The sequence below is a fragment of the Gopherus evgoodei genome, chromosome 2 (assembly GCF_007399415.2).
Source record: "Gopherus evgoodei ecotype Sinaloan lineage chromosome 2, rGopEvg1_v1.p, whole genome shotgun sequence".
NCBI classification, from domain to species: Eukaryota; Metazoa; Chordata; order Testudines; family Testudinidae; genus Gopherus; species Gopherus evgoodei.
Genome location: NC_044323.1, coordinates 117,757,013 through 117,783,838, shown reverse-complemented (window position 1 = coordinate 117,783,838; position 26,826 = coordinate 117,757,013). Strand labels below are relative to the sequence as shown.

The 26,826-nt window shown below is 42.4% G+C and overlaps 1 protein-coding gene across 5 annotated transcripts in view; it reads right to left on the bottom strand.

The window, feature by feature from the left end:
• Window positions 1–26,826, bottom strand: part of STX17 (syntaxin 17) — an 89,147-nt gene that overhangs the window by 39,422 nt on the left and 22,899 nt on the right. For all 5 annotated transcript variants that reach the window (XM_030551579.1, XM_030551581.1, XM_030551580.1 and 2 more), the window contains one exon: window positions 22,905–22,970. In XM_030551579.1, the coding sequence (XP_030407439.1) occupies window positions 22,905–22,970 (66 nt within the window). The remainder of the gene's footprint in view (window positions 1–22,904; window positions 22,971–26,826) is intronic.

Here is a 26,826-nt window from a genome sequence, read left to right as displayed (position 1 = left end):
CTTCGTGCACTGGCTCCGTCCCCATGCACTACCCTCGCAGCTCCCATTGGCAGCAGTTCTCACCCAGTGGGAGCTGAGGAGCTGATGCTTGGGGCATGGGCGTGGGCAGCATGTGGAGCTAAGAGCTGAGGGAGGGGCATGTTGCCACTTCCAGGGAGTCGCAAGGAGCCAGGTAGGGAGCTGCCCTCTCCCCAACACAAGCAGGGCTCCCAGGCCACGTGCCATTGCCTGCCTCCCCCAGCACCAGCAGGGGTGCCAGGCCTCCCCCCCAGGCACCCACAGCATCCCCTGGCCACCCCCAATCCTCCCGATTTAGTCAGGAGTATACAGTACATGTCATGGACCAGCCACGGGCCATTAATTTTTGTTTACTGCCCAGGACCTGTCCATTAATTTTACTAAAAATACCCATGACTAAAACGTAGCCTTACTCATTATGTCCCAAACCCTGCAACAGGGTGACCAGGTATTCGATTTTCAACCGGAACACTCAGTCAAAATGGGACTCTGGCAGCTCCAGTCAGCACTGCCAACCAGGCCATTAAAAGTTTAGTCAGCGGTGCTGTGGGGCTAAGGCAGGCTAGTCCCTACCTGTCCTAGCACCACACCCTGGAAGTGACCAGCAGGTCCAGCTCCTAGGTTGGGGGACCATGGGACACTGCACGGTGCCCCTGCCCTGAGCACTGGCTCCGCACTCCCACTGGCGGGTTCCCTGCCCCAGCCCAGAGTCCCCTCCCACACTCTAAACCCCTCATCCTCAGCCCTACCCCAGAGTCCTCACCTCCTCATGCACCCCAATCCCCTGCCTCAACCCACAGCCCCCTCTCACACTCCGAATTCCTCAGCCCCACCCCACCCTCAGCCTGGAGCCACCTCCTGTACCCCTCATCCCCAGCCTCACTCCGGAGCCAGCATCTCCTGCCTAGAGCCCTCACCCTCTCCCACACCTCAACCCCCTGCCTTAACCTGGAGCCCCCTCCTGTACCCTCCATCCTCAGCCACACCCCAGAGCCCACACCACCAGCCCAGAGCCCGTACCCCCTCCCACACTCCAACCTCCTGGCTCAATCTGAGGGAGGAGAAATGCAGTGAGCATGAGGTCAGAGCCTCGGGGAAGGAGCAGGACTAGGGTGTTCAATTTTATGAAATCAGAAAGCTGGCAACCCTATCCTACAAACCCCTTGTCACCTGCATAATTTTAATCACGAGTGGTTCCACTAACTGAAATGGGATTATTCACAAGCATAAGAATTTGCACAACTGGGGGCCTGGTTCCTCATTCAAAGACATATACCCTACGCTATTTACTTCTGTAGTGTCCCTTCATGAGGCTTTTAAGGACTGCAAACGCCAATTCAGAAAAATCTACATCCTATTTGGATTGTAGGGATACATAATGCAACCTAGATATGACATACTAACAACAATGAAAAACTTTAGATGATCCAGGACAATTAAGATACTATAATATGTGGTGGAAATTTGGGGTATTTTGTGAAAAGCAATTATGGGCAAGAATACAAGTAAATATTTGTACAGACTGTTATATGGATATTACTGATTGTATGATTTCCTTCACGTATAAGAGGGGTAGCCGTGTTAGTTTGGATCTGTAAAAGCAGCAAAGAATCCTGTGGCACCTTATAGACTAACAGACATTTTGGAGCATGAGCTTTCGTGGGTGAATACCCACTTTGTCAGATGCATGTAGTGGAAATTTTCAAGGGTAGGTATATATACGCAAGCAAGCTAGAGATAACGAGGTTAGTTCAATCAGGGAGGATGAGGCCCTGTTCTAGCAGTTGAGATGTGAAAACCAAGGGAGGAGAAACTGGTTTTGTAGTTGGCAAGCCATTCACAGTCTTTGTTTAATCCTGAGCTGATGGTGTCAGATTTGGTTTTCACACCTCGACTGCTAAAACAGGGCCTCATCCTCTCTGATTGAACTAACCTTGTTATCTCTAGCTTCCACTACATGCATCTGACGAAGTGGGTATTCACCCATGAAAGCTCATGCTCCAAAACATCTGTTAGTCTATAAGGTGCCACAGGATTCTTTGCTGCTTTTATGATTTCCTTGTTTCTTGCTCTTACGCATTTAATTTTAAAATTCACAATTTTAAAAACTTTTTTCTTGGTAATTTTTTGTATTTTTCTTGTTCGGTCTATGTGTGAATTACCTTTCCTGTCACTTTACTATCTACTCTATTCACACTATTTACAGGTGGCCCTTACTGTCTGTGATGTATGTTTTCTTATGCGTGTAAAGACCCTGGTTGGGGGGTAAGGGCGAAGGTCGTCAGAGAAGACACAGATGAACAGGGAGAAGCCATTGAAATAGATTATGTGAGAAATACCAGCCAACTATAAGGAGGTTGTCATAGCATTCTTTCTCAAATCTAAACCTTAGAGTCCAGGAATGAGATACTAGCATGAATTTCCCTAAGCTTAATTACCAGCTTAGATCTGATGGGCTGCCACAACCCAAAAATATAGTGTTGTGGGGCACTCTGACCTCCCCAACCTTCCCTGGGGACCCCAAGAACCAAGATCCCTTGGGTTCTTAAAACAAGGAGAAATAAACTATTCCCCCACCTTCCCCCTGTCAGAACTTCCCTCCCTGGGCTATCCTGAGATACTGATCTAACCTCTTAAATCACCATACAGAGAAGCATCTCCCTTCCCTTCCACAAAGAGGCAAACAGATTCAAGGAAAACAGAGAGAGATTTTCTCTCTCCCCCTCCTGTCTCCCTACCCGTCCTGGTGAGTTATCCCAATCCCCTGGGATAAAACAAGGGAAACAGAGAAAAAACAATCAATCAGGTTCTCTAAAAAGAAATCTTTTAATAAAAGAAAGGAAAAAGTAAAGAATTATCTCTGTAACTTCAAGATGTAACTATTACAGGGTCCTATAGCTTAAAGACACCAGGAAGAGACCTTCCCCCCAGTACCAATACAAATCAAAATATTCCCAGCAACTACACATATAAAAGTTAACCAGCCAGATCCACAAATGCAAATAGTGTAAAATAATTAAAAAGCCTAAACTGCCTGTTTTACTTACTATATGGAAAGAAACTTAGAGAGCCTGTAGTAATGTCTGGTTTCTCTCAGACCCTCCGAGAGAGGAACAAAGAACAAAGAATTCATACCCAAACTTTCCTCCACCCGAATTTAAAAGTATCTTGTCTTCTGATTGGTCTTCTGGTTAGGTGTCCAGTTTCCTGCTTGTAACCCTTTACAGGTATAAGAGACATTAACCCTTAACACTCTGTTTATGACAGAGGTATACCCTTTTTTGGGTCTGTGTGACAAAGAATGATTGGGAAAAGTATAGTCCTAGAGGATCACATGACATATGTCAGCTGTGAACTATCAAAATTCCTGTATTCAAATCAAGAGGAAGACACACAAAAGCATGCCAGCTGAGCAAAAGAAAGTTGCTGATCATGAAACTTAAAGTACAAAATAATTTCCTGCTTTTGTTCATAATTCCCTATCTCGTACTATTTTAAAATGTTTTATATATAGCATATGAAAAAAATGAGTGTATTTAATGCTAGTGAAAGATGTTTTGGATTGACAGATTTAATTAACTACTGAGTCCTCTAGTTACCTACAGAATTTGCTTGGTACTTGGGCCAAAAACATAGTTCAGCTTCCAGGACCATTCAATTCTTGTTTTCTCTGCTAAGGCTACCAAAAGTTGCAATTAGTGCCAGGCTCATATTTACTAGACTCCTGTGTGTTATTAATGAATGGAAAGGACCTGCCTGAGTGTTTCAGAACAAAGAATTAACCTTGTTAGAGTTGATAAAAGATAATGTAAACACTGGAATAGACACCAATTTTAATGATGAAGCCAGCACTGGCTCCACTGTTCAGCTGAGGCTCCTTGATCACAGATAGATTCTTTGCAACATAACGGATGCTGTTCCATTGCAGGAGGATACAGAAAGTGGATATGGGTGAAGTATCGTATGTGGCAGCACACAGAAGCAGGAGGGGCTGGGCATGGGACAGCTGTATGTGGTGGGGTGGAGAAAAGGTCCAACATTGGCTACTTTGGCCTACTGAAGTAGTCTCCACAGAATGGCTTCTCACACATGCCCAACAGCTGACCCCATTACTCAGGACCGACAATGGGCACAGGATATGATCCTTCATGAACAAGACAGAGAGAGAGAACTATTGTTAAATATTGAAAAATATTAAATTTTTACATACACAATTTTTAAATACACTTTCCCAGCTTGCAGTTTCTAAGTGTTTAAGGAGAGGGGCTCTCTCTTGTACACTTCTTATGGTGTCTAGTACAGGGATTCTTAAACTGGGGGGTCGCAACCCCTAAGGGGGGCACAGGGTTTTTATGTGGGGGTCACAAGTACATGCATGAAACAGAGCAACTGCTATAAAATGTATCATTTAAATCTAGCATTTTAGAAAATTACACACGTTTCTGTCACACTGTAGTATGTTTAGTTCAAAAAGTACTGTAAACGTATAATGCAGAGATCATTATTCCTAAATAAAATATATATTTGCATCATCACCTCTTTCAGGAAATTGGACTCTGTGAATTGTAGTATCGTGTGTGCAGGTCTGTTGTCTTGAGACTAAAAAGGTAGGCCTGAGACAACATTAGAGGGCTTGACTGTTTAGCAGTTGAAAAGCTGTATTAAACAGCAGAACAATCAGAGCTCTGAGGCTGGCAAAAAAGGTAATTTATAATTTAACAGTCAGACACATAGGCAAGGGGCAGTGCTAGGGGAGAAGTGCAAGGGCAACAGCAACCCCAAAATTTGCCTTAGTCACTCCCCTCATAGCCACCTCTTCCCAGCACTAAGGTCAAACGTTACACAGAAAAAAGGGAGGCATGGTATGACATTACCACATACTTCTAAATAAAGAACAGGAGTACCTGTGGCACTTTAGAGACTAACAAATTTATTTGAGCATAAGCTTTTGTGAGCCACAGCTCATGCATCAGATGCATAGAATGGAACATACAGTAAGAAGATATTTATACATACAGAGAACATAAAACGGTGGAAGTTGCCATACCAATTGTAAGAGATTAATTAATTAAAATGAGCTATTATCAGCAGGAGAAAAAAAAACTTTTGTAGTGATAATCAAGATGCTCCATTTCAGACAGTTGACAAGAAGGTGTGATATTTGTACGTTTGTTAATATTACTTTTCCCAACAGACTTACTAGTGCTCCATTGCCACCCTTACCTCTGCGCTGCTGCTGGCTGCAACACTGCCTTTAGAGCGGAGAGGCTGTGAAAAGTGATATTAACAAATATACAAATATCACTTTGCACAATACCATTTACATGCTAACAGCCCTGGATTCATCCTGGCAACATGTCACATCCACAGTTCCTGTGCTAAGCTATTCATTAGTTACTGCTCAAAGGGAAGGACATAAAGGGAATCAATTCAAAGGCATCAGGTTCTAGTGTGGGCTTCCACACAGCCCCCACCAACTGCTTCTTCCAGGTATCCTAGACGTAGAGCTCCAAAGCTCCTTCAAAGGCCTCCAGAGACAGAAGGCACCACCACTACTGATAGACCCTATGGATACTTAGCTTGTCTGGCATCACAGCCTTCATTACAGCACCAGATATCCCAGGGTACCCACTATTGGCAACTCTACTGCCAATAGTCTACACTAGTCTTAATGCCATCAACTACTTCCCCTTGCCTCATTACACTTCCTGTAATTGTCACTGATCCTCTCCATAGCCTTTCCCCTTTTCCTCTTCTCTCCAGTTTATTATATTCTTTAACTTCAAATATAATATCAAAACACTCTGGGTGTACTGGTTGATCACAGGATGACTATGAGCTGCCAATGTGATGCAGCCATGAAAAAGGCTAATGCAACCTTAGGATGCATCAGGCGAGGTATTTCTAGTAGAGATGGGGAAGTGTTACTACCATTGTATAAGGCACTGCTGATGCCTCATCTGGAATATCATGTGCAACTCTGGTCTCCCATGTTTAAGAAAGATGAACTCAAACTGGAACAGGTGCAGAGAAGGGCTACTAGGATGATCAGAGGAACAGAAAATCTATCTTATGAGAGGAGACTCAAAGAGCTGGGCTTGTTTAGCCTAACCAAATGAAGGTTGAGAAGAGAGATGATTGCGCTCTATAAAGACACCAGAGGAATAAATACCAGAGAAGGAGTTGACACAAGAACAAATGGGAATAAAAAATTACTAAGAAAAAAGTTTTAAAATAGTGAATTTTAAAATTAAATGCATAAGAGCAAGAAACAAGGAAATCCTACAATCAGTAATATCCTTATAACAATCCGAACCAAATATGTATTTGTATTCTTGCCTGTAATTGCTTTTCACCAAAAAAAAAAAAACCAACTGCATCAACAAGTTCAGGCTTGAAATTAGATGAAGGTTTCTAACCATCAAAGGAGTGAAGTTCTGGAACAGCCTTCTAAGGGGAAGAATGGGAAAAACAACCCAACCGGCTTCAAGACTGAACTTGATAAGTCTATGGAGGGGATGGTCTGATGAAACTTCCTATAGTGACATGTAGCTGATCTGCAACCGCTAATAACAAATAAAACCAACGGGCAGTGATGGGACAATAGATGGGGAAGGGCTCTGAGTTACTATATAGAATTCTTTCCCAGGCGTCTGCTTGTTGGGTCTTGCTGAAATGCCCAGGATCTAACTGACTGCAATATTTGGAGTCAGGAAGGAATTTTCTCCAGAATCAGATTGACAGAGACCCTGAGGTTTTTCTACCTTCCCCTGCAGTGTGGGGCATGGGTCATTTGCAGCTTTAAACTATTGTAAATGATGGATTCTCCATAACTTGAAGTCCATAAATCACAATTTGAGGAATTCAGTACCTCAACCAGAGGTTATTGGTCTATAACAAGAGTGAGTGGGCAAGATAATGTGACCTGCAATGTGCAGGTGATCAGGCTAGATGATCATGATGGTCTGTTCTGACCTTAAAGTCTATTTTCCAGTTTTGTTACCTTTTAAATATATCATTTATTCATATTACAGTAGCACAGAGATCACAGTCATGTCCACTCCTTACCTACCTACCCTGTGTCTCCTTTTCCCTTCATCATCATCTTTCGCTGCTCCCCTCCACAATCTATATGCTTTTGTTTTGTTTTAAATCAAGATTTATACTGTACTTCTAAACCAGCTCATTGTCTTGTATTTGTCCCACTTACGCCATTGCACTAATACTTCTGTTGATTCTGTCATGTCATTATTTGGTCCCCTATCCTCCAAAGCACTTACACATGCTTAATTTTAAGTACCTGAGCAAACCTATTGAAGTCAACAGAAACACTCACATGGGTAAAGTTAAGTACATGCATAAGCTTTTTGCAGGATCAGGGTTCTAAACTTTCAACTCTTTGGGGCAGTGGCAATGTCTATTTTGTCTCTAACACCAAGCACACTTTTGGGCATTCAGTGAATAATAAAAAAAAATGAGTTAATATTGGCATATTTTGATCACCTGTGTTTGCAGCTAAAGGCTATCTTACACACTGAGTTCACAGGTTTAACTAAAGAGGTTGTTTTTAAACTGATTTACTTAAAGCAATGCAAAAGGCTGAGCAGACACTCTTATTTTGGTTTAAATCAAGCTTACTGTGGTTTGTCTAAGTCAATCATGAACAGATTTAAGACAAATCAAAATAAGCTTCTCTTAAATCAAAATAAGAGTATACACAATGGGCTGCACTGGTTTAACTAAATCAGTTTAACTAAACAGGTGCAAAATTCATGTGTATACACGACTAAGGTTAAATATGAAGCTAATTCCCTCATTAAATGATTTGCACCTAGGAAGACTATGCAATTGGTTGGGAAAAAATGGATTATATATGATTGCTGAAAAAATATTACAACACATAGCTTTGAGAGAAGAGAATTTCTCATATAAAAAAAAATCCATGGGCTAAATTTAGAAGAGTAATTAAGAGACTCAGTGCAATTTACACCTTCTTCCATCCCCTTCAACATTCAAGTTGCATTAACTTAAAATCATGCCCATTTACCAAGGTGTAACTTGCATCACTTATGCCTTATCTACTCTGGCAAGTTTCTGCACAGTAAAGCAGCTTTCTGCGCTGTAACTCGTGAGGTACACACACTTAGTGTGCAGAAACTGAACAGTTGTGGCACTTAAAAAAAAAACCCACCCCAATGAGAGGCATACAACTATCTGCACTGGGGCTACAGCGCTGCAGAGCCAGTGTAGACACCGTGGCAACTACAGTGCTGTGATTGGCCTCCGGGAGGTGTCCCACACTGCCTGTTCTCACTTCTCTGGTCTTCGGTTTCAACTCTACTGCTCTGCCCTCAGGTGACCAACCGTTACCCCCACCTCATAAACTCCTTTGGAAATTTGAAAGTCCCCTTCCTGTTTGCTCGCTGATGCGTGCAGTGGTCTCAGTGCATTTTTCCAGATGGCCATGCCTGCTCCACACACCAGGTGATCCTCCACTTGGAGCAATGATGAGCTGCTGGACCTCATCAGCATTTGGGGAAAGGAGGCTGTCCAGTCCCAGCTGCACTCCAGCCATAGGAATGATGATACCTATGGACAGATTTCACAATGCATGACAAAAAGGGGCCATGACTAGGACACATTGCAGTGCACGGTCAAAGTGAAGGAGCTGCGGAATGCCTACCACAAGGTGCGGTGGGCAAACTGACGCTCTGGTGTTGCGCCCATGAGCTGCCGGTTCTACAAAGAACCGGACGCAATACTAGGTGGCGACCTCACCTACACTGTGAAGGCCCCTGTAGATACTCCGTTGGCACGCGTGTCAGCCGAGAGTGGACCAAGCCAGGAGGAGGAAATCTTGGACAAGAATGTGGAGGGGGGCTCGTAGGCAGAGGATGACTCGGGGGTCAGAGATGCATGCAGCCAAGAGCTCTTTTCTACCCCAGAGGAGGCTAGCCAGGCACAGTTGTCAGATGTTGGCGAAGCGCAAAGAGGAAAGGAGACCCCTGGTAAGTGGATCTGATTTTGGGAATTGCTGAAGCGAGTTGCTGGGCATAGGACAGAAGGGTTGCAGAAAGCAAGTTTCTCTCCCACCACAGGGCTAGTCTGAGCAGGGAAACAGGCTGTTGACTTACTCCCTCACTTCCCGGGAATCTCCTTCAGATACCTTCCACGATCATCACATCCTGTGGAAAGTGTGGGGACAGGAATGATTATCAACTCCCGCGGCCCCCCCACTCCCCGTAGCGTTGACTCTCCCCCAGAGCACGTGCCCAGTGTACAGCAGGGTCAGGGAAGAGTGATTTACCCTGTCCCTGAGGCTACCCATCATTCTGGGGGTCTTGTGGCTCATGTGTGCTCACCTGGGGTCAGCCAGTTAGTGACAGGTGTCTGAGTACTAGCTGTGTTTTAAAGCACTGAAACAGTGTTGTCTGTGTTGCAAACACTACTGCTTCTGTAAGATGTTATGTTTAAACTTCAGAGAGATGACCTTGGGAGCCCAGCCTCCCTCTTTGTTATTGCCAGCTGAACGGCTGCACAGAATTAGAAAGCGGCTGTGACGGTACCTCCCATAAGGCTTTATGGAAATATGCTTAGAATGTTTTTATGCTACTTTTGCCATGTAACATATGATCTACTAAATGTATTAATCCTATTTGTATGCATGTATCATTTTTTTATTCAAAGTTATGAATGTTGGTTGTGTAGTGGCTTGATTTCTAAAAAACCTTAGTAGAGCATTTGATCAGTTCCTGGAGAAAGGAATGTTGAAATTAAGTACCTAATCAAGAAACACTTAAAGGACAAAGGATCTTGGAATGCTCCAATCCACATAAGAAGTCTGCTTGAGGATGTTCAAGGTAGCATGTAAACAATGGATGCTACCTGTAAAAACTGTGAGTCATGCATGGACATGTGACTTGCCCAGGTGACTACTAAACTCCATCTTGGAGCTGGACTTTGCATAGGAGTGAGGAGGGGGTCTCCACCCAAAGAGAAAATCTATTTAAACCCCTGGGAAACCCCTCCATTTTGTCTTCAGCTGCCTAAAGAATGAGCCTCTAGACCCCCCTCAAGATACCTGAAAAAATTGGAACAAAGGACAGTGACTGCAAGGGGTGTGAGTGACTGCTGGACCCAGGCTAAAAGGAGATTAGTCTGTAAAAGGGAGCATTCTGGAACCGGTGAGGATCTTATTTGTATTCAGTTTGATTAGACATAGATTTGCACATTTTATTTTATTGTGCTTACTTTGTTCTGCCTGTTACTACTTGGAACCACTTAAATCCTACTTTCTGTATTTAATAAAATCACTTTTTACTTATTAGTTAACTCAGAGTATGTATTAATACCTGGGGGAGCAAACAACCGTGCATCTCTCTCTATCAGTGTTATAGAGGGTGAACAATTTATGAGTTTACCCTGTATAAGCTTCATACAGGGTAAAATGGATTAGACCCCATTGGGAGTTGGGCATCTGAATGTTAAAGACAGGAACACTTCTGTTAGCTGCTTTCAGGTAAATCTGTAGCTTTGTGGCAAGTAATTCAGACCCAGGGTCTGTGTTGGAGCAGATGGGAGTGTCTGGCTCAGCACGACAAGGTGCGGGGGTCCCAAGCTGGTAGGGAAAGCAGGGGTAGAAGTAGTCTTGGCACATCAGGTGGCAGCTCCCAAGTGGGGTTCCGTGATCCAACCCGTCACAGTGGCCAAAAAGAATTAAGGAGGACATTCTGTGTGAGGTTTTGATGCACTCCGCCACCAAGAAACAGGAATTAAAGGAGTGGCGGGACAGAGAGAAGAGGGACCGAAAGGAGAACAAAGCATGCCAGAATGAAGCCACGGAGCAGCTCTTAAACGTTATGGAACGCCAAGTGGACATGCTCCAGGCGATACTAGCACTTCAAACCAAGCAGCTCCGCGCCTGCCCTCCCCTGCAGCTGCTATCGCAAAACTCTTCCCTTGCACCCCTCTAGACCCCGCCAGCACACTCTTATCAACTTCCTGGCTCCAGTCTCTACCTGCAATATTGCACTCCTCCTTACTCACAGTCCAGCACCACGGACTCCCACTACCCACTGCACTCAACACCTGTCCCTCTGCAGTTTGACCCTGCTGAAGTACAGCACCCACTGCATTGTACTCCAAAGGAGAAGGCTGGATGTGATCCCTGGACATACACAAATCTGTAGCTATCAGGGGACCCCAATTCCTCTCGAGACCTTCCATTACCCCAATCCTTCCCTTCACCCATTCCCCTCCCTGCGGATGTATTTCTTCATTTGACTTTCTCCACTGGTTGTCTGCTTTAATAAAAGAATTGTGTTGGTTTGAAAAGACATCTTTATTCTATTAATTGAAAGCAAAAAGAGCACTGCAAAGCAACACACAATTATGTTAAACCCACATATTGCATCATGAGCATCAATCACCTCTTAGTATTACAAGCACTGCAATCCAGAGCATAGCAACAAATATTAGTGGCTTTCAGCTTCAAAATGTTGCCTCAAGGCATCCCTGATCATTATGGCCACACGCTGTGCTCCTCTAATAGCCCTGGTCTCTAGCTGTTCAAACTCAGCCTCCAAGTGTTGAGCCTCTGCGTTCTAGCCCTGAGTGAAGCTTTCAGAGTTCTCTTCACAAATATCATGGAGCGTACAGACCACGGCTATAAGCATAGGAATATTGTCATCAGTCAGGTCCAGCTTCCCATACAGGCATCGCCAGCGGACTTTTAAACGACCAAAAGCACAGTCATTCTGCACTTGCTCAGCCTGCTGTTGAACCACTCCGTGCTTCTGTCAAGTTGCCCTGTGTATGGCTTCATAAGCCATGGCATTAAGGGGTAGGCGGGGTCTCCAAGGCTCACAATGGGCATTTTGACTTCCCCTATGTTGACCTTTTGGTCCAGGAAGAAAGTCCCAGCTTGCAGCTTCCTGAACAGGCCAGTGCTCCAAAAGATGCGTCCATCATGCACCTTTCCAGACCAGCCTGAGCTAGTGTCTGTGAAACACCCACGGTGATCTACAAGCACCTGGAGAACCATTGAGAAATACCCCTTGCTATTAATGTACTTGGTGGCTAGGTGGTCTGGTGCCAGAATTGGAACATGCGTGCCATCTATCTCCCCTCCACAATTAGGGAAGCCCATTTGTGAAAGCCATCCACAATGTCACACACGTTGCCCAGAGTCACGATCTTTCGGAGCAGGATGCGATTAATGGCCCTGCACACTTCCATCAACACGACTCCAACAGTTGACTTTCCCACTCCGAACTGGGTTAACGACAGATCGGGAGCAGTCTGAAGTAGCCAGCTTCCACAATGCAATCACTATGTACTTCTCCAGTGACAGGGCAGCTCTCAGATAGCTGCAGTTCCACAGGAGCCAGCAAACAGAGCTGTAAACAGAGGAGTTTGAGTGGGAATTCTGTTGGAGGAGTTTGGGGTGAAGACTAGGAGAACCAGGCAGAGGAACAGAAAGGCTAGTGAAGGGAGTGTGTGGTGGTCTGGCAGTGTTTTGGTGCTCGTTGGGGGTTTGTTTTTGGTGTGGGTGGTGGTGTTTTGGTTCGGTTTGGTTTGTGTTTCTCAGACGTACAGGATTTAGGTGGGAAGACTATGACAGATACAGAGGCAGCAGTGGTAGTGACCCAAGCAGTGGAAGACACAATGAAGATGACTTGATGTGGAAGCTGTGGCATGTACATGATCCTAGAGGGGATACCTGAAAAAAAGTTTCGCCTGATGAAGTGCTGCCTGATAGAGCTGATGGAAGAAAAGATCCGAGGACTGGAGATGCAGGTGGAAACTCTGCTTGAGTTTAGAAGGCAGTTTGAGCAGATGATGAAGCAAAGACATGAGGTGGCTGAAGGGAAAAGCTCAGACTTGCAGATGGAAGCAGGACCAAAGAACTCTGAGGGGAGACTGCTGGGTGAGGAAAGTGGACAGTGGAAGCATGTTACTAAGAGAACCAGGCAGAGGAAAAGATGGGTTAGTGGAGGAGAAACAGAGCTCAGGAACAGGTTTGCAGAGTTGGAAAATGAAGAAGGGGCACAGCAGGTAGTCACTGAAGGTGAGAGGACAAGGAAGAAGAGAAGAGCAGCTAGTCCTATAGGAAGCGGGAAGAGTCAATGGAGGTAACAAAAATGTGAGCCCCAGGAGGATATGGGATGGGTTGCAGAGGATTGCAAGGGAGAATAAGAATCAAGAGGACTTGCAGTCAGAGGAAACGGGATAGATCGGAGAATCGCACCATCACTAGGAAAAGGCAGGTCTACATGACTGGGGACTCCTTACTGAGAAGAATAGACAGGCCTGTAACCAGAGCTGATCCAGAGAACAGAAGGGTGTGCTGTCTGCCGGGTGCTAAGATATAGGATGTGGACCTGAGGCTGAAGAGGATCCTAACGGGAGCGGGAAAGAATCCACTGATTGTCCTTCATGTGAGAACAAATGATACATGTAGATGCTCGCTGGAACATATCAAGGGAGACTATATCAGGCTGGGGAAGACGCTTAAGGAAATCGGGGCTCAGGTGATCTTCAGTGGGATTCTGCCTGTTCCGAGAGAAGGGCAACAAAGGTATGACAAGATTAGGATGATCAACAGATGGCTCAGGCAGTGGTACTATAAGGAGGGCTTTGGGATGTATGGCCACAGGGAGGCATTCATGGACAGAGGACTGTTCTCTAGGGATGGATTTCACCTGAATAGGGAGGGAAATAGACTTCTAGGATGGAGGCTGGCACAACTGATTAAGAGACCTTTAAACTAGCAATTTGGGGGAAATGGTTGGGAGATGTCCAGGTAATCTCCACGCTGGATTTTAATAATGAAAGGAAGAAAATGAAGAAAGAAAGGATACAGCTGTGGGCAGGAGAATGGACATAAGGAGGAAGGATAGTGTAGATACCAGTCTAATAGGTGATACTAGCGGTAGAATATCTGTGCCCAATCGGGTACAGTAGTGATGGAATGAATAAGATAGAGTCAGTCTGGGCAAAAATCACACTGGGGAAGAAAGCTACTAGAGCATCCCCTGGGATAGTGCTTGAGGTGTGCTACAGACCACCAGGATCTGATCTGGATATGGATAGAGATCTCTTAAATGTTTTTAATGAAGTAAATACTAATGGGAATTGTGTGATTATGGGAGACTAACTTCCCAGATACAGGCTGGAGGACAAGTGCTAGTAATAATAATAGGGCTCAGATTTTTCTGGATGCGATAGCTGATGGATTCCTTCACCAAGTAGTTGCTGAACCAACAAGAGGGGATGCCATTTTAGATTTGGTTTTGGTGACCAGTGAGAACCTCATAGAATAAATGGTTGTAGGGGACAACCTTGGTTCAAGCAATCATGAGCTAATTCAGTTCAAACTAAATGGAAGGATAAACAAAAATAGATCTGGGACTAGCGTTTTTTATTTCAAGAGGGCTAACTTTAAAAATTTAAGGAAATTAGTTAGGGAAGTGGATTGGACTGAAGAACTTCTGGATCTGTAGTATGCATGGTCTTGGAAAAAATTTTGAAGAAGAAAGTAGTTAAGGACATTGAAGTCAGTGGCAATTGGGACAAAACATAACATGGCTTTACAAAAGGTAGATCGTGCCAAACCAATCTGATCTCCTTCTTTGAGAAGGTAACAAATTTCTTAGACAAAGGAAACACAGTGAATCTAATTTACCTCGATTTCACGAAGGCAGTTGATACAGTTCCACATGAGGAATTATTAGCTAAATTGGAAAAGATGGGGATCAATATGAAAATTGAAAGATGGATAAGGAACCAGTTAAAGGGGAGACTACAATGGGTCACACTGGAAGGTGAACTGTCAGGCGAACGGTCAGGCTGTAGGGAAGTTACTAGTGGAGTTCCTCAGGGATCGGTTCTGGGACCAATCTTATTTAATCTTTTTATTACTGAACTTAGCACAAAAAGTGGGAGTGTGCTAATAAAGTTCGTGGATGACACAAAGCTGGGAGATATCGCCAATACAGAGAAGGACCAGGATATCATACAGGAAGATCTGAATGATCTTGTAAACTGGAGTAATAGTAATAGGATGAAATTTAATAGTGAAAAGTGCAAGGTCATGCATTTAGGGATTAACAATAAGAACTTTTGTTATAAGCTGGAGACACATCAGTTGGAAGTAACAGAGGAGGAGAAGGACCTCAAAGTATTGGTTGATCGCAGGATGACTGTGAGCCGCCAATGTGATATGGCTGTGAAGAAAGCTAATGCAGTCTTGGGATGCATCAGGAGAGGTAGTTCCAGTAGAGATAAGGAAGCGTTAGTACCGTTATACAAGGCACTGGTGAGACCTCATCTGGAATACTGTGTGCAGTTCTGGTCTCCCATGTTTAAGAAGGACGAATTCAAACTGGACCAGGTACAGAGAAGAGCTACCAGAATGATCCAAGGAATGGAAAACCAGTCTTATGAAAGGAGACTCAAAGAGCTTGGCTTGTTTCGCCTAACCAAAAGAAGGCTGAAGGGAGATATGAGTGCTCTCTATAAATATATCAGAGGGATAAATGCCAGGGAGGGAGAGGAATTATTTATGCTCATTGCCAATGTGGACACAAGAACAAATGAATATAAACTGGCCATCAGGAAGTTTAGACTTGAATTTAGATGAAGGTTTCTAACTATCAGAGGAGTGAAGTTCTGGAACAGCCTTCCAAGGGGAACAGTGGAGGCAAAAGACATATCTGGCTTCAAGACTAAGCTTGATAAGTTTATGGAAGGGATGGTATGATGGGATAGCCTAATTTCAGCAATTAACTGATCTTTGACTATTAGTGGTAAATATGTCCACTGGCCTGTGATGGGATCTTAGATAGGGCAGGATCTGAATTACTACAGAGAATTCTTTCCTGGGTGTCTGGCTGGTGAGTCTTACCCACATGCTCAGGGTTTTGCTGATTACCATATTTGGGGTCAGAAGGAATTTTCCTCCAGGGCAGATTGGCAGAGGCCCTGGGGGGGTTTCGCTTTCCTCTGCAGTGTGGGGCACGGGTCACTTGCTGGAGGATTCTGTGCACCTTGAAGTCTTTAAAGCACGATTTGAGGACTTCAGTAGCTCAGACATAGGCTAGGGGTTTGATATAGGAGTGGGTGGATGAGATTCTGTGGCCTGTGCTGTGCAGGAGATCAGACTAGACAATCACAATGATCCCTTCTGACCTTAAAGTCTATGATTCTATGATTCTTGTATCCTTGCGCCACAGGGCTGGGGCGAGCTCATGTCTCAGTCCTATGAATGTGGCTTTTCTCATCTAAAAGTACTGCAGTCATTGCTCATCATTCCAGACGTGCATCACGATGTGCTCCCACCACTCAGTGCTTGTTTCCCAAGCCCAAAAGGAGCGTTCCACTGTGGTCAGCATCTCCGTGAATGCCACAAGCAATCTCAAGTTGTAGCTACTGTGCGTGGCAAGATCAATGCTGCACTCCTCTTGCCTTTGTAGTTTAAGGAATAACTCCACTGTCACTTGTGACATGTTAGTCAGAGCGAGCAGCATATTGGTCAGCAGTTCGGGATCCATTCCTGTAACCTGAAGAGGCAGAGCATGCAGTACACAAACCATTGAAAGATGGCACCAAATGCAGATGGAAGCACAAGAATTTCTGGGATGCAAAGCAATGCATCACTGGTCATTGGAACAGGACCCAGGATGCCCCCGCGACCCCCTCCACCTTCCCACAAGTCTTACCGGCAGAAGAGAAAGAGGTGTTCTGTGGGATAGCTGCACGGCTTCGAATACTGCTGCAAGTGCCGCAAGTGTGAAAACGCTATTGCGCAGGCAGCTGACAGTGTGAATACATAACAGCGGTATCCCTTCAGTGTTCTCTGAGCAGCACTGAAACTGCTGGTGCTGTAACTTTCCCAGTGTAGCTGTGCCCTTATAGATCACCTTGGAATTTGACCCACAGAGTCTAAGAGAGTAAAATCTGGTGGAATTTACTTGTTGAAGAGCCAGAGGAGAGGGGTGTATTTTAACCTATACCAGGGATCGGCAACCTTTGGCCCACTGGGCCGGTTTATTTGCCTGCTGCGTCTGCAGGTTCGGCCGACCGCGGCTCCCTCTGGCCGCGGTTCACCGTCTGAGGCCAATGGGGGCTGTGGGAAGCAGTGCGGGCCGAGGGATGTGCTGGCCACCGCTTCCCGCCGCCCCCATTGGCCTGGAGTGGCAAACCGCGGCCAGAGGGAGTCGCGATCGGCCGAACCTGTGGACGTGGCTGGTAAACAAAAAGGCATGGCCCGCCAGGGGGCTTGCCCTGGCGAGCCGTGTGCCAAAGGTGGCCGATCCTTGACCTACAGCTTTAGGTGCTTTTCCTGTCACATCCCTCTCTTCCTTTTTTTCTTTTTTGACCAATTCCACCAACATAGTCTTCCTTACACTTTCTAGGCTTAGTTCAAAAGTGATGCATTAAGGGATATAAGTTACAAGTTGATAAATGGATGTGGGTCTAAGGAAACCTGAATCTAACTCAGTATTGTTAACCACAAGCATTCAAAAAACAAGAGTCAGGCCTCCCAAAAGTCTTGAGACTGACTGAAAAAAATCATGTTTTTTTTAAAAATAATATATTTGTGGTTCTTTTTATTTCACTTCTGGTTTTATGCCTTTCAGGTTCATGTTTTCAAGCTTTTTTCTCTGCAATCCTGAGGACTGGAAACTTACTTTTATTTCAATAAAAGTTGAGATTTTCATGTAATCATTTGACTCCAGGAAGTGGTGCTTTAAGAAAAACCCCAAATATTATGAGACTCCCAAGAAAATCATGGAAGTTTGCAACTCTGATAACTGCCTTCAAGCTGATGTAACTTACATGTTAAAGAAGTTAGGGAAATGTTTAAGTTACACCAGATGACACTAACCTCTGAAACTGGCCTTAAATCAGTAAAGACCATTAAGACAATGAAAAGATTATGGTTGGGATTTTGAAGTCAAAGGGAGTTTTATTACTGACAACCATGGGAGTAAAGTAAAAACAACACTGAGTACTTTTGAAAATCCCACCCTCTAAACCAGTGATCTCAAAGTTTTGTATTGGTGACCCCTGTCACACAGCAAGCCTCTCTGAGTGTGACCCTCCTTATAAATTAAAAATACTTTTTATATATTTAACACCATTATAAATGCTTGAGGCAAAGCGGGGTTTGGGATGGAGGTTGACAGCTCGCGACCCCCCATGTAATAACCTCGTGACCCCCGAGGGGTCCCGACCCCGTTTGAGAACCTCTGCTCTAAACATACACGAGTTTAAAAAAAAATACACAGTTGCTACTCACTTGTATCTAAAGTGTTAAAGGCAAAAAAATGTACTTGACCTGTATAACCCAACTGAAGAATAATTTAAACTCCATTTGAAGACAAAGGCACTGTAAAGGTATATAACAGAGGCCATAATTTGTCCTATAGAGTCTTCATTATTGTTGAAGAAGATATATGAGAAACAAAGAGCCCAGTTTGAGTTTTCAGGGATGACAGCTAGAAAAAAAAAATCTTTCACTCATGATTTGCAACTCAGGTTATCATAAACAGATAGTTAAGGGTTAATAGAACAGGAGTACCTCATATCTCTTTTGCCTGTAAAGGGTTAACAAGATCAGTGAGCCTGGCTGTCACCTGACCAGAGGACCAGTCAGGGGACAGGAAACTTTCAAATCTTGAGGGAGGGAAGTTTTTGTGTGTGCTGTTAGATTTTGGTTGTTGTTCTCTCTGGGTTCTGAGAGCGACCAGACGTGCAACCAGGTTTCTCTCCAATCTCTCTGATACAGGCTCTTATGTGCTCAGAATAGTAAGTACTAGGTAAATAGGGCGAGTTAGGCTTATGTTTGTTTTCTTTATTTGCAAATGTGTATTTGGCTGGAAGGAGTTCAAATTTGTATTTTGCTGAAAGGATTTTACTTTGTACTTGTATACTTAGGCTGGGAGGGTATTCCCAGTGTCTATAGCTGAAAGACCCTGTAACATGTTTCATCTTAAATTTACAAAGATAATTTTTACTGTTTTTTCTTTCTTTAATTAAAAGCTTTTCTTGTTTAAGAACCTGATTTTTTTTTTTATTCTGGTGTGAGACCCCAGGGGACGGAGTCTGGATCCACCAGGGAATTGGTGGGGAGAAAGGAGGGAAAGGGGAGAGAAAGGTTAATTTCTCTCTGTGTTAGGATTACTTTCTCTCTCAGGGAGAGTCTGGGAGGGGGAGAGAGAAAGAGGGGGGAAGGTGAATTTTCCTCTCTGTTTTAAGATTCAAGGAGTTTGAATCACAGTAATCTTCCAGAGTAACACAGGGAGGGAAGCCTGGGAGAGGCAACGGTGAGGGAAAGGGTTTGCTTTCCTTGTGTTAAGATCCAGAGGGACTGGGTCTTGGGGATCCCCGGGCAAGGTTTTGGGGGGACCAGAGTGTACCAGGCACTGGAATTCCTGGTTGGTGGCAGCGCTACAGGTTCTAAGCTGGTAATTGAGCTTAGAGGAATTCATGCTGGTACCCCATCTTTTGAACACTAAGGTTGAGAGTGGGGAATTATACCATGACACAGGTGTGTTCAGTTTACGAATGAAAAAGCATTAAACAAAAATGTTCAAGTTAGTTTTCTCATTAGAATTGCATTTTAAGGACAGCATATCCCAGAACTATTTGGTATATTGTTCAAAATAGGCTCTCTCTTTTGCACATGTCCACTAAGTAGGACTTTTCTGTTGTGCAAGTCTAGGTTGGAAATGGACTGGAGCTAGACAGGGCATCCTTGGCATTTTTTCCTTTTTATTCAACAACTTACACACTCTATGATAGTGGTAATATGTTTTACCTCCAACTGGGAGCATTCATTTATCTGTTGTAATAACACCTTGCTGGGCTGTTGTACTGTTCCTTTTGAGTTCTCTTAAAGCTTATGATAGACTATTAATGATCTGTTGCACTGAATACATCTGGGGCAAACTCCTCAGCAAAATTTACCAAGTTATTACATGTGTGTTGCCCCTGCAGCTCTACAGAGTGACTAGGATTATGTCACATGGTTGACTGATCCTTAAGCGGTAGCTGGGCTCAGTCACATCTGCTCCAGATTAGCTACTATTCCTTCCCTCTCACCCCCACTCTCCAAACTGGACTTGATCAGGTGGGTGATTTCTTTAAAAGGGATGAGAACTCAGTATGAAGAGTGTGGAACCAGAGAAAGTTGGTAGGCTCCTGTGAAAGGCCCTGAATGAGGGTCTGCAGGAGACTGAGGGGACTCTAGGGAAAGAGCCTGGGAGTCAGGGCTCTGAGAGCCTGACAGTTAACCCAGAACAGATGAAGAATGAAGTCCAGGGTGGGTTAAAGAGGAAACCAAGTGGAGAGAAAGTACTTTGCATTGGTTGGGACTTTTGTTTGTACTTGTTACCCTGAAAGGGAACTGAACTCAAAATGACCCAGCCAGAGGGCTGAGCCACACCTCAAATGAAGCAAAATTATGGCAGGGAGGACACACAGCACAACACTGAGTCAAGAGGGGGTACTACAGGGCAGGTATGCCCTGTGACAGTATATTAGAAGGGAGGGGGGAAATCTATCAAAACTACTTCAGAAATTGAGGACACTGTATGCAAGAGCTACCTTCTTAATGTTCTGAAAGGAATAGCATAATTTTCTGCAAAATAATAAATCTCAAAACCCACTGGTGAAATTTTCTTTTAAAACTGTTTTTTAATATCTCATTCGGTTTACCAGGAGTAAAAGGTATACATTTATACTTACCTATACTTCTATTATACTTTTGTCCAGCTTTAAAATACAATAAAAGTAATTATTCTGTGTAAACCGAAAATTCAGAAAAATGGCTAATTATGCTACATGGATTAAATGTAGAGTGGCTGTGCATATATTTGTCTAAAACCTGTGGCGGGTGCCTTGGGTCAATATTGACTTAGGGATTCCTAATGTATTTTTACAACATCTAATTCTGAGAGCAAAGTGTGTGCTGCAGAGAACATTTGGTATCAAAATAATTAATCTGATTTCTTTGCAAACAAACAGAACACAAGTCCATTGGTAAACATTTAAACAGCTTAGAGAAAACATATTCTACATGTCATATAATTTATTATCAAGTACTCCAGACTCCTAACTATTTAATTAAAACAAAGTCCTAGTCTATTCTTTGCTTGCATGGATCCAAATACTTATTCTGGGCTGTTAATATCAGACTGTATATCAGTTTAATGCATAACTTATCCTTTCAGCATCAAAACATGAAAACATAAAAGAATTAAATACAAAAGTAAGGACACTGGGTTAGCTTTAAGTAAAAATGGTACCCCTTCTGCTCAGCCCCAAAATTACATAGTTGCAGATACAATATAAAAAATTCTTCTGTATTACAGATTTTATCTTGAAATATATTTCACATTATATTAATACAGGTGGCACTTCTGAATCTACAACTGATAGACGTCATCTTGCTAAAACTGTAACAGAGTGACATCGATAAAATTAGAACTCCACGTAAAGCCCTATCTACCATTACTATTCAACTGTCTATAAACCGCACAATTTTAACTCAGTTGTGGCTAAACAGGTGTCCACTTGTCAGGAGCCTAGGTTACGATACTGTTCTAACTGTTGTTCTAAGGGTCTGATTCTGCAGCCACCTTCAGAAGAAACTTTGGAGTATACAAAGAACCAAGTGCTGTTATTTCATCTTCAAACATCAGAAACACATCACACAAAACATAATAATGCCAAACTCAAACCTCCCAAAACCTGGAAACACATAATAAAATTACATTTCTACATATATCACCTCTCACATTTCTGCCCACAGACAATCATATACCTTCCATCTCTTGCAAACCAAACCTACTCGGCCATGGACTCAAGATGACACCCACTCAACTTTAACTTTGCCCTTTGTTTGAGGCCATTGTTCCTTTGTGATTAACTTTTACTTCTGACTGTGAGTTTTAATCTCCTTTTATTTTTCATAAGAGACAATAACCCATTTTAAGGTAAAGGTTTGTTTGTAGTATTACAAATGTGAACTTTAATATGATCTTAGCAGACATTTCTATCAATGAGGCTCCTTGGATGATGGGTCATTAGCTGGCTGGATGCTACTCTCTGGCATGTATATTACTTTGCATTGTTCTGTATCTAGGAGATGTGGGTTTGTTTTTTTAAACTTTCATGACATTCCACACAGGACCAAGTTAAGGTTGACTGGGCATGAAGTTTATTGACCTCCATATAGGCACAGGTGTCCATGCCATTGAATCACACTGCATGATCAGATCCTCTGACACCTACGCAAGCAAAATGGGTATTTACGCATCTAAGAGCGGATCTGAACATCCAATGTGGATGATCCATTTAGGTCTATTTAAGTTGGAAAGCCGAGCCCACGTCTGTTCCATTATAACAATTGCTATGTTCTAATTATATTTATAACATAAGATAACCCAGCATTCAAACTCTGCAACACACAAGATTGCATTAATAATTTGTCAGGTGCTAAGAGCCACACACAGCTGCAGATTTGCATGCATACACACAGTATGCACAGTAAAAATCAAAAATAAGGGCACACAACCACAAAATTTACTTGCACTTGTACCTTGTTAGATTAATAGAAACATTTTGTGGTTTGAGTTTGCTGGCAATAAACACTGTAGATGATCATCTTTGTTCTCTTTCTGCACTTACAAGGAGAGAAAACCTATGGCTACATTTGCCCCTCCGGCCACATTTTGGGTAACCCTACCTTAAAATAAAGCAGTAACAGGTGCCTATAAAGTATTAATCCCTATCAAAAACCCTCCCCATCCCATCGAGCACTAGATTAAAAGCCATTTAATCCCATTAATTTCACATAGCCACTTTAACATCCTTACCTGAACAGTACGTCCTGCATTGATGTGCTCTTCGTGTAATCTATCCCACAGTCTGCACTTCTGATACTACATAAAGAAAAAATACTCTGTATAACTGCTAGAAAAGAAACTTTATCACTCAATAATTATTTTACATTTCTGTAGTTTACATTAATAACAGGGCCAAACTCTTCCTGGTGCAAAGCCAGGGAAGTAAATAGATCTTCACGAGGGATTAATGTGGTTCACTATATTGTCATTCATCCTAACATAACCAGAGACCTTGTATTAGTTCTCAACAACAAATAGACCTAATAGAGTTCTGGTAATGTTACAGTATATTTCCATTAATGGACAGCAGAGAGATGACAGCAAGCAGTGAAGAACATAGGGGGGAGAGCTGTACCAGTCATGCCTGTTACGAAACAACAAGCTACCAGATGTTATTTTTATATAGAGAATTACGTTCCCTTCAAGAGACTGCACATGCCATTTAATTTTAATACTTTAAAACAGTTACAAACATGGGCCCCAATCCAAAAAAGACGATCACATGCACGAAGCCCTACTGACTTCAGCAGGGGCCATCCATGCAGCATTCTTTACCAGACTGGGGCCACAGCAATGACTCAAATGATAAATACCCCGGATATCAAAATCATCATACAAAGCTTTTCATCAGTTAAATAAATCAATCCTTGCTACTGACAGTTCACAAAAAGCTACCACAGAGACACTCCGACCATAAAAGCAAATCTCTTAACAAAAAATAATTTTACCAGCAAACAATACAAACTGGGATTTTTGGTAAATACAATAAAAACATTAAATAATGCATTAAATGAAATAAGAGAAAATACAGGCTCACGTATGAACATTTTTAGTCATTTAAATGACAGAGGAAAACAACAGCATAGGTTTTAATCAAAAAATATGAGTTGCCATTTTAAGTAACATTAATTCTTTCAGTATCTTCAGAAATCATCCTCTCAATAGCATATTTTATCTACCCTCTATCTTTTATTTGTGTTATTTTTAATTTTTTTAATTTTTTATTTTTAATTTAAGATCAACTCAAAATATTCCAAAGTCCTGACTCTCCTAACCATCATATAAGGAATCAGGAGTTACTTCTCAATTTAGAGAGTATGTTAGAGAGAAAAGGTCCTTCATACTAAGATTTTGCACAGTATTAAGAAAAAAAATAATAGTTTGAGGTCAATTAAATCAAATCAGAAGGACCATTTAAAAAAAAAAAAGAGTATTAGGAACACCTGCATAACTCATTATGCCGATAAAATCATTGTTCTTTAATTAGAGAAGGGACTGAACCAACACCCTAAATTCTGCAGTTTATGCTATCTATTAAATAATGACAAACCTGACCTACACTATATTTTCTAAAAAAAACTATTCAGCTGATTGTAACAATGTAATTTGCCACATCAATTCAATACCATTAAACCATGAAAAAAAAAATCTCCAAATGTACACGATCACAGAATTTCTTCAAAAAGCACTTATTCCTCCTTATACTTCCCATAAGAAATGCTGAGACATCTTGCTTTGCTTTACACATTAAGAGTGCTATTATACTGTATCAAGTATCAGAGGGGTAGCCGTGTTAGTCTGGGTCTGTAAAAGCAGCAAAGAATCCTGTGGCACCTTATAGACTAACAGACGTTTTGGAGCATGAGCTTTCGTGGGTGAATACCCACTTCCTCAGATGCATGTAGTGGAAATTTCCAGGGGCAGGTATATATATGCTAGCAAGCAAGCTAGAGATAACGAGGTCAGTTCAATCAGGGAGGATGAGGCCCTGTTCTTGCAGTTGAGGTGTGAAAACCAAGAGAGGAGAAACTGATTCTGTAGTTGCCAGTTTCTCCTCTCTTGGTTTTCACACCTCAACTGCTAGAACAGGGCCTCATCCTCCCTGATTGAACTGACCTCATTATCTCTAGCTTGCTTGCTAGCATATATATACCTGCCCCTGGAAATTTCCACTACATGCATCTGAGGAAGTGGGTATTCACCCACGAAAGCTCATGCTCCAAAACGTCTGCTAGTCTATAAGGTGCCACAGGATTCTTTGCTGATTATACTGTATGTTATAATATCTAAGATGCTAGTGGTCTCTCTAAAGGTACTTTGAAAGAACCCAGGTGGCTAACATGACTAGAGTAGTGAGCCTGATGGGGAGTGAAAGGATGTGGTCCCTGTATGTTGCCCACTCCAGGTCACCCCTCTGCTCATCATATGAGTCTATTCACAATGAAGTCAATGTCAAGTTGGATCACAAACCTTAGCTAGAGAATATTGTCACCACCTCTTTCTCTGAAAGAAAGGAAGACTAGTCTTTAGGGCTCTCGATTAATCACAGCTAACTCACGTAATTAACTCAAAAAATCATGATTAAAAAAATTAATCGTGATTAATTGCAGTTTTAATCATATTGTTAAACAATAGAATACCAACTGAATTGTATTAAATTTTAGATGTTTTTCTACGTTTTCCAATATATTTTGATTTCAGTTACAACACAGAATACAAAGTGTACACTGCTTGCTTTATATTATTATTTTTGATGACAAATATATGCACTGTAAAAATGATAAACAAAAGAAACAGTATTTTTCAAGTCACCTCATACAAGTACTGTAGTGCAATCTCTTTATCGTGAAAGTGCAACTTAAATATGTTGATTTTTTTTTGTTACATAACTGCACTCAAAAACGAAACAATACAAAACTTTAGAGTCTACAAGTCTGACAAAACGCAGAGCAAGTACCACTGTGAGATTTCTAAAGACAGCAACAGCACTTGACCCAAGGTTTAAGAATCTGAAGTGCCTTCCAAAATCTGAGAGGGATGAGGTGTGGAGCATGCTTTCAGAAGTCTTAAAAGAGCAACATTCCGATGCAGAAACTACAGAAACCAAACCACCAAAAAAGAAAATCAACTTTCTGCTGGTGGCATCTGACTCAGATGATGAAAATGAACATGCATCAGTCCGCACTGCTTTGAATTGTTATTGAGCAATCCAGTCATCAGCATGGATGCATGTCCCCTGCAATGGTCGTTGAAGCATGAAGAGACATATGAATCTTTAATGCATCTGGCATGTAAATATCTTGCAACACCAGCTACAACTGTGCCATGAAAACATCTGTTCTCACTTTCAGTTGACATTGTGAAAACGAAACAGGCATTATCTCCTGCAAATATAAACAAACTTGTTTACCTGAGTCATTGGCTGAACAACAAATAGGACTGAGTGGGCTTGTAGGCACCAACGTTTTACATTGTTTTATTTCTAATGCAATTTTTTTGTACATAATTCTACATTTGTAAGTTCAACTTTGATGATAAAGAGATTGCATTACAGTACTTGTATTAGGTGAACTAAAAATTACTATTCCTTTTGTTTTAAATAGTGCAAATATTTGTAATCAAATATAAAGTGAGCACAGTACGCTTTGTATTCTCTGTTATAATCAAAATCAATATATTTGAAAATGTAGAAAACATCCAAAAATATTTAAATAAATGGTATTCTATTATTCTTTAAACATACGATTAATCCTGATTAATCTTTTTAATCACTTGACAGCTCTGCTAGTCTTTTTCCTTCACATCTCGACCTGTAGCATATTTAGATGGGTTCTGGGCTGTAACCAGCAACTGGTTCAGCCTCCACCTAGAAATACAACCTATGATAACACCTCTCTAAGAATCTCCTGTTCTATCTCATGCACTTTTGAAAATTCTGCTTAACCATGGGCGGTGGGGTGCTGCTGCACCCCCTGGCTTGAAGTGGTTTCCATCATATATGCAGGGTTCACAGTTTGGTTCAACGGCTCTCAGTACCCCCACCATACAAACTGTTCCAGCACCTCTGCTCAAGTTCTGCTCTCTGAGAGTGCAGTTCTGGAAAATGTATCTC